General features: G+C 54.1%; 1 protein-coding gene across 1 annotated transcript; it reads left to right on the forward strand.

Moving 5' to 3' along the window:
- The first annotated feature begins 2,347 nt into the window (after positions 1-2,347).
- LOC310666100 (dnaJ homolog subfamily A member 1-like) lies at positions 2,348-19,439 on the forward strand. The gene is made up of 8 exons (XM_083416693.1): positions 2,348-2,455; positions 9,820-10,036; positions 10,148-10,331; positions 13,339-13,443; positions 13,966-14,193; positions 15,932-16,162; positions 17,258-17,358; positions 17,784-19,439. Exons 2-8 carry the CDS (start codon positions 9,905-9,907, stop codon positions 17,997-17,999), a joined length of 1,197 nt encoding a protein of 398 aa, XP_083272819.1. The 5' UTR covers positions 2,348-2,455; positions 9,820-9,904; the 3' UTR covers positions 18,000-19,439.
- The last annotated feature ends 992 nt before the right edge of the window (positions 19,440-20,431 follow it).

The following is a 20,431-nucleotide window of genomic DNA, read 5'->3' on the forward strand; positions in this document are numbered from 1 at the left end:
GTTTGTGATGCCCAACTTGTTCTCTTGGCAGAACTCTATTAGTCTTTGCCCTGCTTCGTTTTGAACTCCAAGGCCAAACTTGCCAGTTGTTCCTTTTATCTCTTGATTCCCTACTTTAGCATTCCAATCCCCTATAATGAGAAGAACATCCTTCTTTGGTGTCATTTCTAGAAGGTGTTGTAAGTCTTCATAGAATTGGTCAATTTCAGTTTCTTCAGCACCAGTAGTTGGTGCATAAATTTGGATTACTGTGATGTTAAAAGGTCTGCCTTGGATTCGTATTGAGATCATTCTATCACCTTTGAGATTGCATCCCAGTACAGCTTTTGCCACTCTTTTGTTGACTATGAGGGCCACTCCATTTCTTTTATGGGATTCTTGCCCACAGTAGTAGATATGATGGTCATCTGAACTGAATTTGCCCATTCCTGTCCCTTTTAGTTCACTGATGCCCAGGATGTCAATATTTATTCTTGCCATCTCATTTTTGACCACATCCAACTTACCAAGGTTTATGGTTCTTACATTCCAGGTTCCTATGCAATATTTTTCTTTACAGCATTGGACTTTCCTTTCGTTTCTAGGCATATCCGCAACTGAGCGACCTTTCGGCTTTAGCCCAGCCGCTTCATCAGCTCTGGATCTACTTGTACTTGTCCTCCGCTCTTCCTCAATAGCATGTTGGATGCCTTCTGACCTGAGGGGCTCATCTTCCAGCGTCATAACTTTTATATGCCTGTTGTCTTTGTCCATGGAGTTTTCTTGGCAGGGATACTGGAGTGGCTTGCCGGTTCCTGCTCCAGGTGGATCATGTTTGGTCAAAACTCTCCACTATGACCTGTTCATCTTGGGTGCCCTGCTCGGCAGAGCTCATAGCTTCTCTGAGTTCTTCAAGCCCCTTCGCCACAGCCAGGCAGTGATCCATGAAGGGGTCCAAAGCAACTACTCTATTCCAAACTTAAAAATGGAAAGCATAATGCTGGTGGTCAACAAAAGAGGTTTAAAGACTCTCTCAAGGCAAATCTAAAAAAAGTAGTATAAACATTGACAAGTGGGAAACATTGGCCTGTGATCACCCTGAGAACAGCCTTTACCAAAGGTGTCATATCTCTGAAGATGCTCAAACTCAGGAAGAAAAGGGAGAAACCTGTTAAGAGGAAGGCACACCTGGCAAACCCTCACCATGATCAACTCCTGATCAGAAACCTCTGTCCCCACTGTGGAAGGACATTGTGGGGATCCAGAATTGGCCTCTGCAGGCACTTACAGACACACTGTTAAAACCATGTTCATGGAAGACAATCACTTTTTTTTAAGAATAAAAGGGGCTGGTACTCACCATGAAGTTGTTACCATAAGTGCCACACTTTGAACATCTGGAAAAGGTGCCGGTACTGTATACTCTTAAGGAGACCCAGAAAAGAAGCACCGGCAGGCCTGGATTTTTCCTCACGAATGAGTAGAGCTGCAAGGCAGGGGAGGTTTAGGGTGGGAGTTTTCCTTCTCCCGGAGGGGCTCCCTTCCCAGATGGAGGAGCCCCACCTGCCCCTCATTTCCCTGCAGCCACTGCAGCCCATTGCCCTGGGCAGCCCCCCAAAGGAGACCCGCCATGGAGCTGGCTGCCGGGCCTGGTCTGCAGAGGCCGCTTTCGGGAGGGAAAGAGGAGCCAGAGCTTGTCTCGCCTCGGCCCGGCCTCCTCCGCAGGGTTGCTGCTGCTGCTGTGGGGATGGGGTTCGGGGCCCAGCCAGGACTGGTGAACTTCAACCCGCCTCTTTGATTTCAGGGCTTCGTTTTTTGCTGGCCACCCGCTGTGATAGCCGCTCTCTCTGCTTTAACGTACATTATAAAATGCCACGAAGGCGCTCCTTGAGATTCCTACATGGCCGGGGGTTGGACTGGATGACCCCCGGGGTCCCTTCCCAAAAGGAAATATTTACCCAAATATATGTGTATATATGGCTTCTGGGTGCAGGTCTCCCGGGCAGCCCGGCCGTCGAGGCCTCCGCGCCGCCTGAGGCTGAGGCGCGTGCGCGGGAGAAAAAGGCGGGAGTTTCGGCGCTCCCCTCCCCCCCCCCCGCGCGCCCAACCGCCGCCTCGCGGACCAGAAACCGGCGACGAGTTCCCGCTCTTCTCGCTCAAACCGAAGCTCGCCCGCTCAGTGGCCGCCGTGCGGCTGACGAGCGTGGAGCGCAGCCAATCCAGAGCCGCAGAGGAGGCCCGGTCGCTCTCCCCGCCGCCCAATCGCGGGGCTCGGAGGCGCGGCCTCTCCGGGCGCGAGGGAAGGAAAACAACCAAGCCCCGCCCCGTTTCTCGGCCTCTTTCTCAGGGGGAGGGGCGGGGCTTCCTCGGGAGGGCGGAGCCTCGGCTGCGTCCGCCGGCCAATGGGCGCCGAGCGGGCGGGGCGGCGCTTCCAGAGAGTTCCTCTCGAGGAAGGAAGCGGTCGGAGCGTCGGAGGGTGAGTGAGCCGGAGGGGGGGGGCGGGGAGCTCCTCGGACGCCTGGGTCCTTTCCCCTCTTCTCCCACGCCACGCCCCCCTCCTTCCCCGGACGCCTGGGTCCTCTGGTGTGTGTGGGGGGGGGGCGCTCCTCGGACGCCTGGGTTCCCCTCCTGCGCTCACCCAGCAGCCGCTGCTGTGAAAAACTCCCTTCTAAGGCCCTGGCTGGCTATATTGACGTCTCTCTCTATTTATTGTGTTTCTTTATTTCGTAAAATGTACACACCGCTAGAGTGTAAAACAACAACCCTCAAATCGGATTACAGAAATATAAATAAATCAAGAAAAATATACGATGGTACTTTAAAACATACGAAAAGTCAAAATATTAGAACAGATTCTAAGGATCTGGTTGGACTTACCTAAACAAGAATGTATTTAGCATTTTTAAAAATGTATTTTTAAAGAGGGTTTTTTTGTTTCTGTTTTCTTTTTTAGCTATGGGTTTTTATTGCTTTCGTTATTGTGTTCTTGCTGTTTAATCGTTGTGAAGTTTATTTTGCTGTGCCTTTTTAATTCTTAATTTCTTACTGTATAAGCCGCTTTTAAATACTTCACTGGGGGAGGTTGAGGATTTAGGGGCAGAAACTCAGGCGAGGCTCTTCTGGTGGTGGCCCCTTGGAGGCTCCACACTCATGTGTGATTTTTCCTTCTTCATTAGAGGCGTTGAATAAACTTCCTTTATCACCTGATGAGAAACTAGGGCCCAGGAAATCTCCTGGAAGTGCCATAATAAACTTTGTTCAGTCTTTAAGCTGGAGCTGCAAAAATCTTGCCTTGATTTCCGCTGCAACTTTGGCTACTTTTGAGCGAGTCCTAGTTGGAGAGAGAAGGTCACACACAGAGAAAGCAAACAAGACGTCCTGTTGTTGTCCATGGCTGATAAGAGTCTTCCTTTCCTCTCCCAGACTCCTCCTCACGTGCCTCTGGAAGGGAGCCCAGCTGACCTCAGGGGGACTTGCTCCCAGCTCAGTGCACACAGGATTGCAGCCTGGGTCCTTCCTGGGGGAGTATTCTCAGTATAGGGCTGTGAGCCATGATCTTTCAGCAGCATATTTTTAAAATGACTTGTTGCAGATAAAGCTGAAGCAAAATAGGCTCTGCCCGTGGGCAGCGTACAACTTCCTGTCTCTGCTTTAATTGTGTTGTTCCTCCATGCATCTTTCTTGGGCTTGGACTAGATGACCCTTGGCTTCCCTTCCAATTCTATGAATCTGTTGCTTAGCACTGTTAACGGAGAAATCTGAGGGCTCCCTTGGACAAAAAACAAGGACACCAGCCAGGAATACCAGAGCAGCCAGTAGGCTTGGTCTTTACTGAAGACCGTTGCGACAGGACTCCCACCTGCCACCAGGTGGGACAAGATGGAAGCCCCAACAAAAGAGCCCCCAAACTTTTATTAGCTGCTAATCCCTGTGTTACACCCCCCCCCAAACTACATCACTCATACATCGTGGCTACATCATGAAAGGGGAGGTCTGGTGGCCGTAATCTGAGCATCCTGGACCCTGCCCCATGGTTCCCCTTGCCCTCCACCAAACACCCATCAAGTGTAGCAAAAGAGATATTTACATTTCCCTGTTTCCCAGCCACGTTAATCACACCCTTTTGTCTTCATCATTACCTGTCTGGCACTCAGGTATCAGGATGCCAGGGATTATCACTCAGGCAGAGGGGCTGCTGAGGAGCTGAGCTCACATCTCTAGATGAATTTCTGAAGTTTTCCCAGTGAGCCAGTACATAGATATAGTGGTACCTCGGGCTACATACGCTTCAGGTTACATACACTTCAGGTTACACACTCCGCTAACCCAGAAATAGTGCTTCAGGTTAAGAAGTTTGCTTCAGGATAAGAACAGAAATCGGGCTCCGGCGGCGTGGCAGCAGCAGGAGGTCCCATTAGCTAAAGTGGTGCTTCAGGTTAAGAACAGTTTCAGGTTAAGAACGGACCTCCGGAACGAATTAAGTACTTAACCCGAGGTACCACTGTACATTAACAGTGAATTGTTACATTTGGTATCGTGCAGCAGAGGCCCTTTGAATAGGCAGGAAGAAACTGATGAAGTGTTTTGTGGGGACAAATCACAAAAGTCACAAAAGTGATTGTGCTGATTCTAGTAGTGGGCTGCATGTGCATGGTATCAGCTGGAGGAGCAACCCCCCCCCCCAACCTATACATAAATTCCTGCAACAACACACTGTCACTCTTTTTACACAACTGGTGGACATCCCAGGAAGCCGCATGTTGGAAGATTCAGGACAGAGGAAAGGAAGCCCTTATTCACACAGCATGGAGCTAAACTATGGAACTGGCTCCTGCAGGTGGCAGGGAGGACTACCAACTTAGAAGGCTTTGAAAGAGAATTATACAAATTCATGAGAGCGGGTATTTATGGCTACTAGCAGTGATGGCCATGGTCTGCCTTCTGAATAAGAGCTGCTGGGAACTGCAGGAGTGGGGGGGGGGCGGTCCTACTTGTGGGGTTCCCACAATAAGCATCTGGTTGGCCACTCTGGTTAGCCCCCTCCCTTTGGTCTGATCCAGCAGCCAGGCTCTCCTTATGTCCTTAGGGAACCTCCATCTTGGTTCCTAGATTCTTTGGACTATTTGGCCACTGTGAGAACAGGAGGCTGAACTAAATGGGTCATTGGCCTGATCCAGCAGGCTCTTTGAGTGTTCTTGTCTGCTTTGTGGCAGAGCATCTGAGAGCCTGGGGCTCAGTTCCTGCTGGCGTCTCCAGGTGGGGCTCTGAAAGCAGCCTTGGAAAGAGCCACTGCTGTTGCTGGTGTAGACAGCCCTGGTCTGGGTGAACCAGCGGCCTGACTCAGTATCAGTCAGCTTCCTTATTTGTTGGGGTGCAGCTGAGGTATCACTTGCCGGCCCTGATCCTGTTGCTTTAGGGTGCTGACTGAGCAAACAGGATGCAGCCTGGCTTAGAGGGGGAGGATCGTCCTGGGAGTCTTGCTCTCCTGCTTGCTCAGTCTGTCTCGACTTGAGCAAGAACTGAAGCTGACGGCACCAGATTGCGGCAGCTGATCGAAGTTCTGAGGAAATCTATTGCACCCTGCTCCTTTAAAAAATAGGGCAACCCAAGGCACATTTCCTAGAATTGTAGAAGAGTCAGAAGGGACCTTCAGAGCCATCTAGTCCAGCCCAATGCAGGAATCATCTGGCAAGGGGCCACCCAGCAAGCAGTTGTGCAATGAAAATCAACCACAAGCGTCCCTACCTGGGCCTCCATCGCCCAGCCGTGCCAAGACCTTGTTCCAGGGATGGAGGGAGGTGCTGCTGGCACCTCAGAGGCTCACCCCGCAGCCACAGTCTCCGCGTGCCGTGCTGGTCACGCTTGTGGAGCCTGTGGTGGCGCCTGGGCTCTTCCCGGGTGCAGCTGCAAGCGCCCAGAGAACCTGTTTGGCTGGATGCCGGCCGGGGTAGGCCAAGGAGGGAAGGAGAGGACTGGAAGTGGCAGCTCCACAAACCTGCCCTAGAAAGCTGTTTCTGCCCCCAGCCGCTGGGAGGCTCCTGCTCTGCTGAACGTGAGGCAGTGCGCTCCTCTTTAAATCGACCATTTATTCAGAACCATGAGGACTGGAACCTTGCCTTATTTTCAAAGGGAGGACTCTAGCTGAGTGCAGTGTTAAAAATTAGCCAGGTGCATTTTGTCACGGGTCCAATGGCGACCACGTGGAGACCTCTGGATGCCAGGCTGGCGGCTGGGAAAGCAAAATGTCACTTAGAGAAGGATACTTTCCTTGAAGGTGGAATTTGTCTTTATTCTGGATTGCTTTATTTGATGCTTTAATGTGCTGTAAACCGCTTTGAGATTTGTTCTTCAAAATATAAAGCGGTATAGAAATAACAACAACAATAATAAATTTCCTGGGGGGGGAAGGCACAAGACATTCCCTTCTGGCCACCGTAACCCAGGTCTGAAACCCTGGAGAGCTGCTGCCAGTCCGGGTAGACGATGCCAAGAGCAGCTTTGTATGTCCTTGGATGGATGGGGACATAGGAGGCGGCCTCATATTGAGCCAGGCCATCGGCCCATCTAGCTCAGGATTGCCTGCCCTGACTGGCAGCAGCGGCTCTCCAGGGTTTCAGACCAGGATTCAGCCCTCCATGGAGATGCCGTTTGGAAGCTGCCTGGCTGCTGCGACCTTTTCTTCCAACTGGAGGGCGGGTGGAGTTCAGATGTGGAGCGGACGCCCTGCTCTCCTGCCCAGTCCTTGGGTTTCCCCAGAGTGAGATAGCCTGGCCGAGAGTGCAAAGCTGTTCTGGTCAAGGCCAGGAGAGCTCTTCCCACATTTCCTTTGAGGCTGCTTTGAACCAGGCGCTGAACATGTAGAGAATTCCTTTGCACTTGGAATGTAAGAGCCTGGCTGCTGCTGGATCAGGCCAAAGGGGGGGGGGCCCTCTAGTCCAGCCTCCTGTTCTCATGGTGGCCAACCAGGTGCCCCTTATGGGAAACCTGCAAGCAGGGTCCAAGCGCAAGACCACTCTCCCAGCCCCTGGGATTCAGGAGCATGGCTGCCTCTCCGCTCCGGAGGCAGAGCCTGGCCATGGGGACTAGCAGCCTTCCATAGCCCTCTCCCCCAACTTTCCAGGTTGGTGGCTCTGGCTGCCCCTGCAGGAGGGAGTTCCACAGTTGAATTCTGTGCTGCATGAAGAAGTCCTCCTTTTCCTCTCTCCTTTATCCTCCAACATTCAGCTTCACTGGGTGCCCACCACTTCTGGTGTCATGAGAGGGAGAAAAACTTTTCTCCAGGCACAGGGCCGAGTTTGCCTCTGCCTGCTTTTCGCTCTCTGCTTTCTTCATGCCGTGCATAATCTTATAAACTTGCAGCATGTCGTCTGTCCTGTCGGATTTGTTTTGGCTCATTCACGAGTGGAGCGTGGAAGTCGGACAGGGTGTTGCGTTTGGTTGAAAGGCTTTCAGGAACAAGGCTTTGAAGTGCTGAAGTTGAAAAGCTTTAAGGAACAAACAAATCCCTGTCTTGTGTTGGCTTTGTTGTGGGGCAGGATCAGACCCTGAAATCTGCCGTCCCAAAGCTTTTCCTTGCCGACTCCCCTGTGCACTGCTTCCAGTGTGGGGCAGCGTTTTTTGCCCACGGAGGAGCTTTTCTGCCCCTGAGCAGGAGCCTCAGGCCAGCCAGGTGGGGCAGCTCTGCACACCCAGCTTTGCCCGGGAGATCAAAGGCCCAGCGTGGCCTCTGTGCGCCTCAGAAGTGGCTCTCTGAGTTCTTGGTTTCTTGCTTGTTCATGGTAATCTGGGATGTCGTCCTGGGAAGAAGAGTTTTTCCCAGGCTCCCTCCCCAAGACTCCCCGTCTGGGATGCGGCTTGGCTTTTCTTGCTAAGCATTACATGTGGACTCCTGGCAGCCCTCCCATTCATAGGACCATAGACTTGTAGCGTTGGAAGGGGTCCCATGGGGCATCTAGTCCAACCCCTGCATTTGCTCACCTGGAATCAAATCATCTTACACTGGCCGGCAGCAGTGGCTCTCCAGAGTTACGGAAGCAGGACGCTCCCAGCCCTACTCAGAGATGCCTGCTCTGCCCATTGAGCTGTGGTGCTCCTTCCCCAAACCTCACCCAGGCAGGCCAGGATAAGTGAATGGGCTTGCAGCCCTGTTCACTTATTTATTTAAGAGATTTCTTACCCGCCCTTCACTGTAAGGTCCCAGGACGGGTTGCAGTGACATAATCGTTCCGCTAAAAACAAGAGAGGTAGGGCAGTTTGTGGAAAGAAATGCAAGGACTCTGAGCAAAAACAACAAAGCAGGAGGGCTGAGCCCCACACAGAAGTGCTGTCCCAGGGCCGGGGGCACAGGTGTGTCTGCCACCCACGGCGGGACCTGACTCAGGGTGGTGCCAGACGCATCTCTGTGGGGTGAGAGGGTCACCGCTTAGGGGCAGCGGCAGAGAAGGCCCCCAACCATCATTCCCTCCACTTCTGCAGCTGACCGAATGGCCAAGAGGGCCCCCCCCCCGACTTACAGCGGGGTCCCAGGTGACTTGCCCAGTTTTCTGCCCTCCGGCAGGACCCTACTAAGCAGCCCCTGTTGCTTGGCACAAAAACGGTGGAACAGCCTACTCTCCTCTTTTGGAGGCTTTTTAAATCGAGATTCATCAGGGATCCCTTAGCTGTGGTTCCTGCAGTGCAGCGGGGGTTGGACTAGATGACCCTTGGATGCCTCCCAGCTCTACAGCTCTATGCTTCCATCAGGGCTGGACAGCATCTGTGGCCCTCCAGGACTTGTGGGGACGACACTGTCATGGCTGAGCCTGGCTGCTGGGAGTTGGGAGTCCAGCGGCACCCAGTTTGCCAGAGGGCTTTGCAGAATGAGGCTCTTCTCCTCTTGCAACCCGTGGCCGCTTGGCTCCTCTTGGGCAAGGCCTTCACAAGGGAGTTTTTCTGCTGACTCAGTGCTGCCAAAAGAGCTGAGGGAAGCAGGGCACCCAGAGACCCTCCTCCCGCTGTTTGGGCAGAGAAGAGGGGGCAGCCCACATGAACTACAGTCCTCTGCCTGTGTGTGCTTCCCAGGGCTGGAGCGTGGCCCTTTGGGGCAGGCCCATCACGATTTAAATTGATTTGATTTAAATCATATCCGCCCTGCTGAGCTGGATGGGCCAGTGGTCTGATTCCGTCGAAGGTAGCATCCTCTGTTCCTAGATGGACCAATCGGCCTGGCTCTGTCTGAGGAAGATGCCCTTGTTCCCAGATGAGGACTAGAATCTTACTTTATTTCCAGGGGAAGAGAGTGACAGGCGGCCCTGGCCTAAGTGTGCCACGGGCGGGCGGGGCCAGGCTGCTTCGTTAGCAAATGGCAATTAAGGCCTTAAAGGAGGGCTTGGTGTGCTGGGTTGCGCAGCGGACGGAAAGTAGGGCAGGGGAATCTTGCTTGGTCTGGGCTTTTATTTTGGTGCTGCTGCAGCTCCCGTCCCACGCCCTCCGGGGCTCAGGAGGCATTCACGCTCGCCCTGTGAGGCGGGCCAGGTAATCAGCACCTTTGGGATCTGACGCACTCAGCCCCGCCACGCCCTCCTGCTTCCTCCAACCGGTCCGTCCGCACAGGGAAGAGCGAGAGGAGGAGGCACTCTTAATTGGGAAGCCGCAGCAGCAGGGCACTGGCAGCCCCACCTGCCTGACAGGTGTCTGTTTGGGGGAAGAAGGCCAGCGAGACTCTCTGGGAGCCAGCCCAGCCATTAAGGGGCCGCTTCTCCTTTTACTGTCCTCTTCCCTCTTTTGGCAGCCAGCATCCTGGGGCTGCCATCACAAGAGCTGCTTCTGTTTTCCTGAATGACCCCCAGGTCCTCTCTCTAGGGCAAAGGCTCTCTCTGGGCTTGGACGGGTGAGCCAGGGGGACGTGACGCTGCCGGACGCTGACCGCTGAACTGCCTCAAGGAAGATGGTGAAGGAAACCGGGTACTACGATGTGCTGGGGGTCAAGCCCTGCGCCACGATGGAGGAGATCAAGCGCGCTTACCGGCGCCTGGCGCTGAGGTACCACCCAGACAAGAACCCCAGCGAGGGGGACAGGGTAGGTGCCGGGGGCTGGGCTGGGCTGGGCGGGCTGGACTACATGACCCTTGGGGGTCCCTTCCGGCTCTCCCTTCCTCTGACTCGACACCTTCTCTCCCCCCCCCCCCAGTTCAAGCAGATTTCCCAGGCCTACGAGGTGCTGTCGGACCCCCACAAGAGGTCGATGTACGACCGCGGGGGGGAGCGGGCCATGAAGGAAGGCAGCAGGGGCGGCTTCGGGCCCCCCATGGACATCTTTGACCTGTTTTTCGGAGGCGGGCCCCGCACCCACGGTCCCCGCGTGGAGAGGAGAGGTACTTGGGGGCAGGGGGGGGCTGGCCTGGCGGGGGGGGGGCTTTGCTTCCTCTGGGAGACAGGCTCTTGCTGAGAAGGCTGTACTTGGAGGAGCAGAGTCAGGCTCCATTGCCATTTATTTATTGAACCTTCCACTTTCCTGCTCAAAAAGTTCTCACCCAGACACCTTCTTTGAGTTCTAAATTTATTTGCTATTTTTAAGCGTTTTGAATAATCCTTGGTGTCGCCTTGAGACGGTTGTATAGAATGAATCCTGAAAATGGAAAAACAGAAATGAATCTTGTGGCCACCTGCCCTTTGGTAGGGCGGTTTGTGGTTCACGGGCCATGAGGGAGAAGTGGGGTGTGGGGACGGGGCCCCCACTGAGGGATGGCAGCAGCACCCTGAAACTTGGCTGCTTGGTAGTTCGGAGGGAGGGGAAGCCTTCTAAGCCAGGCGTTGGGGTCCCCAAAGGCACGCCTCCCACCCCTTCACCGCTGACCTGTTCCACATGGATATTTTAGTGTGGCAGCCCCTGCTCTGTGGAACTCCCTGCCTGTTAACGTCAGGCAGGCACCATCACTGCGTTTTTTATGGCACCTGCCAAAAAACCACATTTGTTTAGACAAACCTGTATCCAGACGTTGGTGTATGCTTGTTTTTAGTTTATTCCTGATTTTAATTTTAAATGTTTCAAATGGTTGTTTTTGCTGATAAATTTTATTCCTTTCTTTGTAAACCTCCTGAGGCTTTTCTTTGTGTGCAAATTTTATGAAATAGATGCAATGCCTCCCCGTGGGCCCCGCTAGCTGCTTGGGCTGGTGGCAGTTGGACTCCAACACCGTCCTGGAGTTCCGCAGATCCCCCATCCCTGGCCAAAACAAATCCCTGAGAGCTGATGATCTGCTCTGGCCTTCCTGAGGTCCATTGACACGGATAGGCTCACTGAGGCCCATTGATTCCAAGGGTGCAACTGAGTTGGACCCCTGCCATCACAGAGCAAGGAGGGGTGTGTTGCTGTGCTTGTTTCAGATTGAAGTGTTGTTGTAATGGATGTATGTTTTTGCAAGGTGCGTAGAATCAGGCCACCCAGCCCAACCCCTTGCAATGCAGGAATCACAACCATAGCCGTCAACGGTTCTCTTTTTTTAAGGGAAATTCCCTTATTCCAAATAGGATTCCACGCAAGAAAAGGGGAAAGTTGACAGCTATGATCACAACTAAGTACCCACGTGGCGTATGCTGCTGGAGAGAGGCTCTGAAAGATCTGAAAAGACGTTTAGGAACGCCTTTATATTATTATTAAATGTTTTCCTATTCTGCCTGGGATTCAAGGCGGCTTCTGACAGTTAACAACATCATTCTAGAGTAACAAAAGCAAGCAATAGTTAGAACACAGACAGAACCCGTCATTAAGGTGCAGCGATTTGCCCAGCGGATCTGCATCGCCTGCCCCAAAGGCCTGTCTGGACAGGAAGGTCTCAGCCTCTGGCGGCAGGATAACAAAGAGGGAGCCAGTTTCGCTTCTCTCCGGAGGGAACTCCACAGGAGTCATAATGAGGATAAACACCAGTCCCTTGATTTCAGTGGGTCTCCTCTGAGTAGGCCTTGGTGGCTGGATGTAACCCGGAGGGTGGGGGGCTGTGCTGGTGCCCCCTTTAGACTGGCCGAGGTTGTCCTTCTGGTCCTCCTCTTCCTTCCAGGGTGAAGGGTGTGACTCTCCTCCTCCCCCCCCCCATCCAAGCTCCCAGTAATTGCATCCTGTTCCCTTTAGATCTCTGAGAAGGCTTTGCCGGCTGCCTAATTGCCCTGAGTAACCCTCTCAGAAATGCTGCCTTCCTGCCGACAGGGAGCTTTGCAGCTTCAGGACGCCTGCCATGTGGCCCTGGGGACTTCTCAGCAGCCTACAGGTGGGGGCATTGGGTGGACAAAGAGGGGGTGATATCGCACAGCCCCCTCTGCTGATCCATACAGGCCCCTCTGTGAGAGCCAGACTTGCTGAGAGTGTCAGACTTGGGCCTGGGTGGGACCTGGGTTCAAATCCTCCCCATCCATCCTCAAGCGCTCACTGGGTGTGACCTTGGGATAGTCTCAGCCCTGGCCTCCCTCATAGGGTTGTTGCTGTGGGGATTAAATGAGACGGGGCAGAGCCATACTGTTATAATATTTATTTATATCCCACTGAGGGTGACTCAAGGCTGCTTACAGCTAAAATAGGAACAGCTAAAAGCACTGAGGGATGGGAAGCAATAATTTTAAAAAAAACCAATTAAACATTTAGACATATAAATAAAATACCTGATCTGTTAAAACATACGGATCATTACAATAAAAGTATCCAAGCCACCTGGAGCTCCTGGGAGCAAAAAGTGGGACAAGCATGCCAATAAATGAATCAATCAGTCCTGGTGGAAATTCCCTAGACTAGGACCCAAAGCAGTGGATTCAGATGACCAGCAAAGAGATTCCGACTAATCACCAGGAAGAACTTTGTGAGCGTGCAAGCTGTTCCACAGTAGAGAGGACTTTCTCAGAAGGTGGTGGACTCTTCTACCTTGCAGGTTTTAAAGCAGAGGTTAGGTGGCCACCTGCCAGTGATTCTTAAGTTTATTTACTTTATTTCATAAAATTTACACACCATTTGATTGTTAAAAGCCTTTGATTGTTAAGTGACTTAAAACAGTAAAATCAAGAAAAAAACCTACCACCCTACTTTAAAACAGACAAAAGTTAAAATACTGAAACAGAATAAAATTAACTCAACTTTCATTCTAGGAACAACTGTTTAGAAATGGGTGCCTGAGTTTTGAGTTTTGCTCCTCCCTCTCTGTCCCCTTTCCCTTGCGTGTCGTGGTGGGTTTTCTTTCCAAACCAGACTGTAAGCCTGCAAGGAGGAATGGTCTTGCTTTGATCGTATGTCAGCCACTCTGGGGATGAAGAGCAGGACGCAAAAGGCCCCAAATAAACAAGCGGTAGCTCCTTGGGGAACAGCAAGAGGTTTCTGATGCTTTGGCCTCCTTGTTTCAGGGAAGACAGCCGTCCACCAGCTCTCGGTGACCTTGGAGGACCTGTACAATGGCGCCACGCGGAAACTCTCCCTGCAGAAGTCCGTCATCTGCAAGACCTGCAACGGTGAGCGAGGAAGGAGGGGGCCGGAGTGTGTGGCAGGGGCTCCTCTGGGTGATGGAACTGCCTCCCGCAGGGGGCGGCGAGGATCGTCAATGTGGACGGCTTTAAAAGAGGATTGGAAGACAAATGCATAGAAGAGGAGAGGGCTTCAAGGGCTACTGGTCAGAGGCAGCAATGATTCTGAATCCCAGGGGCTGGGAACTGCAGGAAGGGAGGGTTGCTCTTGGGCTCGGGTCCTGCTTAGGAGTTTCCCATTAGGGCACCTGGTGGGGACGGGATGTTGGGTTAATTGGGTCCCCCTTGACTTCATCCGGCAGCCAGGCTCTTCTTGGAGTTTTGTAGAGCCTCCAGGTCCAGAGGCAGTCCATCTGGATTCCTAGCTTCTTAGGGCCATTTGGCTGCTGAGAAGAGGAGGCTGGACTAGAAGGGCCCCCTTGGGCCTGATCCAGCTGCGGGGCTCTCCTTGAGACTGTCAGATCAGGGACGGTTTCCTCCCACGCCAAGCCGTTTCTGTTTCCTTCCCAGGCCGTGGAAGCAGGGACGGGCTGGACACGCGGTGCCCCAAGTGCCATGGCTCTGGCGTGGAGGTCATCGTCCACCAGCTGGGGCCCAACATGGTCCACCACATCCAGACGATGTGCTCGCAGTGCAAGGGCCAGGGGGAGTGGCTGAGGGCGCTGGACCGCTGCCTGGCCTGCAACGGCAGGAAGGTCATCCGAGAAAAGAAGATCCTCAACGTCCACCTGGACAAAGGTGAGTGAGCCCCGCAAGGGCTGGCAGGAGCAAGGCAGGGGGAGGGCCTGTCCGCCCAGCAGTGGCACCGAGGGGCAGATTGGGGGGTCCGCTTCTTCCTTGGGGTTTGTTGTATCTCTCTTGATGCCAGGAAGTGAGACGCTGGCTTGCACCTTTTGGGATTGTGCATTGTCTGCCAGGATGGAAAGGGAGCAGAATTAAGAGGGTCTAAAGAGATTTGGGTACAAGAAAAACCCGCTTTCCTTTTTTTAAGCAGAAAACGGAGCCCCATTTGGCCCATCAGAAAAGCGAGGCCTCCCAAACTTTCTTTGTTTGTTGGGTTTCTGTCACACCTTTCCTCCACGGAGCTCCAGGTGGCAGACACAGGTCTCCCTCTCCTCAGTTAACCCCCACAACAGCCCTGCAAGGCAGGCTAGGCTGGGAGCAGGTGACGGGCCCAAAGGCAGCCCGTGGCCGGGTCGGGATTCGAACCCTAATCTCTCCCAGGTCCTGGTCTGACCTCTAGTCACTGGGCCACCACTTTTTCTCTCAAAATGGCTTCACCAACCAAAACGTCACAAAACTGCAGCAAGCTTCTGAAGTTGTTTTTTTTAAATGATGTTTTAATTGAATTTTGTTCTCCAGAACTCTTTGTCAGGCAGAATTAGGGGGTGGGGAGGGAAGAGCCTAAGAGCTCATGGAAGGACAGAGATTTGGCTGGGTTTTTGTGTAGGCTTGGCTCCACGGTGGGGGCGGGTGGCCGGCTGAATCAGTCCCTCCCAAGCCCTGCAGAAGCCTGGTTGCCTCTGCCGGGGATGAAGTCTCCGTCTGGTCGCACCCACGCCTGGCATAACACCAGCTCTGAGAAATGGAAGACGGACTTGTCACCCAGCCCTGAAATGCTGCTCAGAGAGCGGCCTCCAAAGCACACTTGAGCGGGGAAGCTGCAGTTGTCTTTTCATTTATGGGAAGAGGCCTGTTTTATGAGATGCCATGCACATCTCAATTTACCAAGGCTCCCAGCCTTGATAAAACGCAAACCCAAGCCCCAATTATTTATTGATTTTTTAAATAAGCCTGGCATACCTTCACCCAGGGATCATAGGGTGGTTTACATCATAGAAACACAAAATGCATAACATAAAAATTAAAGAATATCTTCCTGCCCACACTTTCAAAAGGCCATATAGGGTTTAATCAGCTGAAGACCTGGTTGAAGAGGAACTTTTTCACTTGGGGCCTAAAGGTTTATAAGGAAGTCGCCAGGGGAGCCTCCCTGGGGAGAGCATCCCACAAATGGGGAGCCACTGCAGAAAAGGCCCTGTTCTTGTTTTGCTTCTCATGGAGGAGGCACCCAGAGAAGGGCCTCAGATAACAATTGCGGGGTCCAGGCTGTTTCATATGGGAAGAGACGATCCCTGAGGTAGTGCAGTCCTGAGCCATTTAAGGCTTTATACATCAAAACCAGCACTTTGAATTGGGCCTGGAAACTAATTAGCAGCCAGTGCGGCCGGGCCAGGATTGGCGTTATATGCTCAAACCACCTTGCCTCCGTGAGCAACTTGGCCACTGAATTCTGCACCAAGTTCACAGTACAGTGTAAAAGCACGTAAAATGTCCTAATCGTTTTAAGTGTCTGTTTTGTAACGATGCCAAGAGCCCAGCAAGCCAGTGCAGAAGGAGACTGAGAGGTAGAAGGCAGCCGGGTCAGCGGTGGTGGTTTTCTGGCCTCCGTGCAGCTCTCTCCTCCCTCCTGCAGGGATGGCCGACCGGCAGAAGATCACGTTCCACCAGGAAGGCGACCAGATGCCCGGCTTTGAGCCTGGCGACGTGGTCATCGTCCTGGACCAGAAGATGCACCCCATCTTCCAGCGCCAGGGCAGCGACCTCATCATCAAGAGGGAGGTGAGCCTGGTGGACGCCCTGTGCGGCTGCCGGCAGATCATCCACACCCTGGACAACAGGAAGCTGCTGGTCTCCTCGCGGCCAGGTGAGCGCAGGCGGGAAGAGGGGAGAAGGAGCCACGTTTGCCCGTGCGAGTGAAATGGAGAAATGGCCCTTTGCTTTAAGCAGGGCCTGAAATGCTGGGAGGGGAGGTGTTTGGCATCTGCCTGCCAAGCCTGTGGACTTTCCTGCCCTGGCCTTGGCCCTCTGCATGCGCCCAAGTGAGGCTCTGAGAGGTGGAGAAGGTGGTGTCTGGCTCTTCCTCCAGGCCTGGGAACATCAGAAAGGAGGAGGAGGAGGAGCCTGCTCGATCCCACCTGGTCCAGCATCCTGTTTGCACAGTAGCTGACCAGATGCCCATTATGGGAAAGCCCTGGAGCAGGACCTGAGCACAAGGGCTGGCTCTCCCCTCCTGCCATTTCCAGAAGCAGGGCTGCCTCTGACTCCTGGCTGGGAGCCACCAGGGCCCCTCTCCTCCTCTGTGAATTTGTCCCATCCTCTTTTGAAGCCATCCAGGTTGGTGGCCGTTGCTGCCTCCTGTGGCAGGGAGTTCCAGAGTCACATGAAGTGTAGTAATTATACTTGTCAGAGTAGTGCCGAAGTTGCCCCGGGTCGTTTGACCCTTTTTAATAGTTCTCTTTTTCTCTCCTAGAAAAGACTGCGCAAGTTTAAAAATAACATGACTTTTACTTGGTATGCTGAAACATATTTACATGAATTGTGTGTGTGTGTGTGAATGTGGCTAATATTTACAGACTGATTCTGAGGCACAGAGCAGCATAACACAAGACCTGCTGCTCTCACAGCTAGAGCTCCCTCTCTCGACAGACAATTGATGGTGAACCTCACTGAAAACACTTCCGCCTGTGGTTGTGGCATCAAGGGATTCTGTGCTAATCCCCAATGTCCACCTTCAATGGATGCCCAGCACTTTCGCTGTCATGAGAGATGGAGGAAGAGGGAGGAAACCTTTATTTCTGTCCACAAATGTGTATTTCCCTCCTGCCCCCTCTGTGAATGAAGAACCCCCAGGGGCGGCAGCAGCAGGCTTTCTGCTTGGGGGAGCCTCTCCACCCCCTTGGTCATTTTGGCGGCCCTTTCCTGGCCCTTTCCCCAACTCTGCCCTCTCTCTGCCCCTCAGGGACCATCATCAAGCCCGGGGAGGCCAAGTGCATCCCCAACGAAGGGATGCCCATCTACCGGAATCCAACGCAGAGGGGGAAGCTGATCATTCAGTTCCAGGTACTGGGGATGCCGGGGGGGGCAGGGGGGCATTCAGGCTTAATCCAGAGCGAGAGGGACAGGGAGCTGGGAGGGGGGACTTGCTGCAAACCAGTAATCCACCATTCTTAATAGAATTGTAGTTGGGGTGGATCTATTCCAGTCCCTTTGCAACGCAGGGATCTTGTGCCCAACGTGGGGCTCAAACCCACAACCTGCAGATCAAGAGTCTCATGCTCTTCCCAGCTTATGGTTCCATATCCTCTAAGGAAAAGCTTTCAGAGGGGAAGACTGGGCAGGCGGGTTCCCTGGAAAGGAGGTGGGCCCTCTTTCGTTGGAGGCTTTTGAGCAGAGGTCTGTCAGGCATGCCTTGGCTGAGATTCCTGCCCCCCTTGGGGTCCCTTCCAGCTCCACCGTTCCCTGATTCCCCCCCCTCTCTTGCCCAGGTGAAGTTCCCGGACCCCGGCTGGCTGCCCCCTCACCAGCTGCGCCAGCTGCAGGCCTTCTTCCCTCCCCGTGAAGAGGTGATGGCCACGGAAGACACCGAGGAGGTGGAGCTGCGGGAGCTCTTCACGCAGCCCCACTTCCAGGAGAGGGGCTTCCACCACGAGGACGACTTTGAGGACCCCATGCGCCACAACGTCCAGTGCCACACGTCGTAGCGCCGCAGACTGAGCCCCGCGGGGCCTGGGGGGGCTGGCGAGAGGCCTGGAGGAGCCCCCCTCACAGCGCCTGCCAGCCAGGGACAGGCCAGCCCCCCCACTCCTGCCCTCCCTTTCCCTGCTGGATGTGCCTTCAGCCTGAGTTGAGGGGGGGGGCCTCGGGACCCCTCCCTGGCCTCCGGCGCCATGGACTTCGCCATCATTCCTGACCCCGTTGCCTTGTTTCCCCCGTTCCGGAAGGGGCAAACTCTGGACAGTTTTTCAAAGCGGTTGGTGAGCCCCAGAGCTCTCCAGGAGCCCCTAGGGGGTGTGGGGTGGTAGAGTAGCCTGGGGTGGGGGTCTTTCCTTGGATGCTGGGCTAGGAGGCCAGAAATATCTGCTGTTTCCCCCCGGTTGGTGCAGCCACATAACTCCCTCCCTTCCAGGGCACCTGGAGTCCAGAATCCCAGAGGGAAGGACGGGCTGCCGTCACGCCTGACTCTGCATCTCTTTGCCTCCTTGGCAGGTTTCTTTTGGTGCTGGGCCTTGGTGCGTAGAACGAGGGGCGTCTGCAGTGGGGTGGGGGTGGGGCAGCAGGCCTCGTGGGTGACTCTGGGAAGAGGTTGGGGGCAAACCGTGCCCAGTCTCCTTTGCTTTCTGAACCTGTTTGGAGACTCCATTTGCACCCTTCTCTGGGGGTTTGGCGCTCCGTTTTCATCGCAGGGCTGGGCTTCCTTGAAGATGGCGGGGTCCCACTCTGGCCACTTCTGGGCCCTCCAAACAGTCATGCCCTCCTCCTTCCACCTGCTGCCGTCCTGCAGAGGGTTGGCACCTCCCTGCCCAGTCGCCAAACGGAAGCAGGTGAGGTCAGTTTGGCAGTGGCCGAACCCCACATCCCCCCTGGGCTGGGACCCCTTACTGAGGCTGCTCCAGCCCCCAAACCTTGCCCCCACTCCGGCTCCTGGGCTGGCTGGAGCGGACCCCCCCCCCTTTTGGGGAGAAACGACTATTCCCCGTGGGATAATTTTGTGGGTTTCCTTACTCCGAATAACGTGTGTGTAATTTCAAGCACCCGAAAGGTCTCAGGATGGCAGCTCCTCCTTGCCACCGTCCTGAGAGGCAAGAGACTCCATTTTACATGGGGGTAACTGAGGCTGGGGAGAAAAGGCTCATGGGAAGTCTCTGCAGAAGGATTAGGCTGTATGTATGTGAGGGGAAAGGCGGATGTGGGGGTCTGTGCCCCCATGACTGGAAGAGGCTGGGGGCAAAGGGGTGGGGATCATGCAGGGCTTCTGGAATATCTCGCTGAATGGTGAACGATAGAGCGTAGGTTGGGTACTGAGGGTCTAAATCCGTAGGCAAGCAGCTCATCAGGAAATCGGAACTACCTGAAAACAAGTTAGGTCTGTATCTCCGTCTTTCTTTCTGTGTCCTGTCGTAGAATAAAGAGGCAAGGTGGATCTTCACAGTGTGGTGAGTGAGGAGTTTCAGAAAGCCTGGTTTGGCCCAGCCGGGATCCCACCCCAAAAAAACTGGGACAGGGCAGCTCTGAAGGGACAGCTTTCGTCAGCAGGGGATGAAAAGCTTTATGTTCTCCCTCTGCCTGCATTGAAGAGGGTTGGACTGGATGACCCTTGGGGTTCCCTCCAACTCTACAATTCTGTGATTCTTCTCCCCCACCTTGGTTCTCCTAACTCTCGGACCTCCCACCGCTCACTTTCGGTCTTATTTTTAAGCATGTTAATTGAAAAAGGGCTCCTGGCTGTGCTCTGCTGTCAGAGCCGGAGGCAGCGATGCTTCTCAAGAACTCCAGTTTATGGAGACCACAGGAGGGCAGAGGGATCTCATGCGCGGGTCCTGCTTGCAGAGTTGGAGGGTGCTGGAGTAGATCCAGGAGGGCTCTCACATTCTTATGCTCCCTTTCCCAGGGAAAAGCTGAGTGGCAGCAGCAGATGCCAGGAGAAGCAATATGGCCAGAGGCAGGACTTGCCTGGCCCCCTAAGCCTTGGGGTGGGGGCTTGCCCCATGCAATAGCAGGGAGGTCTCAAGTGCCATAGGACTTCTAGGGAGCAGAGAGAGGCCTCAGAGAGCAAGGGACCAGACATCTCTGGGGATACAGGCCAGCCTTGGAAAATGGAGCCATACTCCTGCCTTGAGTCCTGCTCAGAAAAAGGGGGAAGCCCCAAGGCAGCTAGGTATTCCCAGGGGGAGAGCGGACCCCAGAGAAGCCCACCAACCCACACCTGCCTGCCTGCCTGTGATGGCCCTGCAGTGCCAGCCGTGGCCTCCAGAGGACAGTGTTGGCTCAGCAAAGATCCTGGGTCACTTGCAGGTGCTTTGGGAAGGAAGAGGCTGCTGGGCCGGGAAGAGTCCGGCTTGGCTTCTGCTCCAGGGAAGATGGAGGCAGCTTTTCTGCTACCCGAGAGGAGATGATGGCAACCGATGGGTTCCAT

Source organism: Podarcis tiliguerta (genome assembly GCF_965153285.1).
Source record: "Podarcis tiliguerta genome assembly, chromosome: 16".
NCBI lineage: Eukaryota > Metazoa > Chordata > Lepidosauria > Squamata > Lacertidae > Podarcis > Podarcis tiliguerta.

Excerpts from the sequence above, each read along its gene's own strand:
- LOC310666100 (XM_083416693.1), top strand. The coding sequence starts at position 9,905 with ATGGTGAAGGAAACCGGGTACTACGATGTGCTGGGGGTCAAGCCCTGC. Across the intron at positions 10,037-10,147 it reads ACCCCAGCGAGGGGGACAGG|TTCAAGCAGATTTCCCAGGC; the intron begins GTAGGTGCCGGG and ends CCCCCCCCCCAG. Across the intron at positions 14,194-15,931 it reads CAACGTCCACCTGGACAAAG|GGATGGCCGACCGGCAGAAG; the intron begins GTGAGTGAGCCC and ends TCCCTCCTGCAG.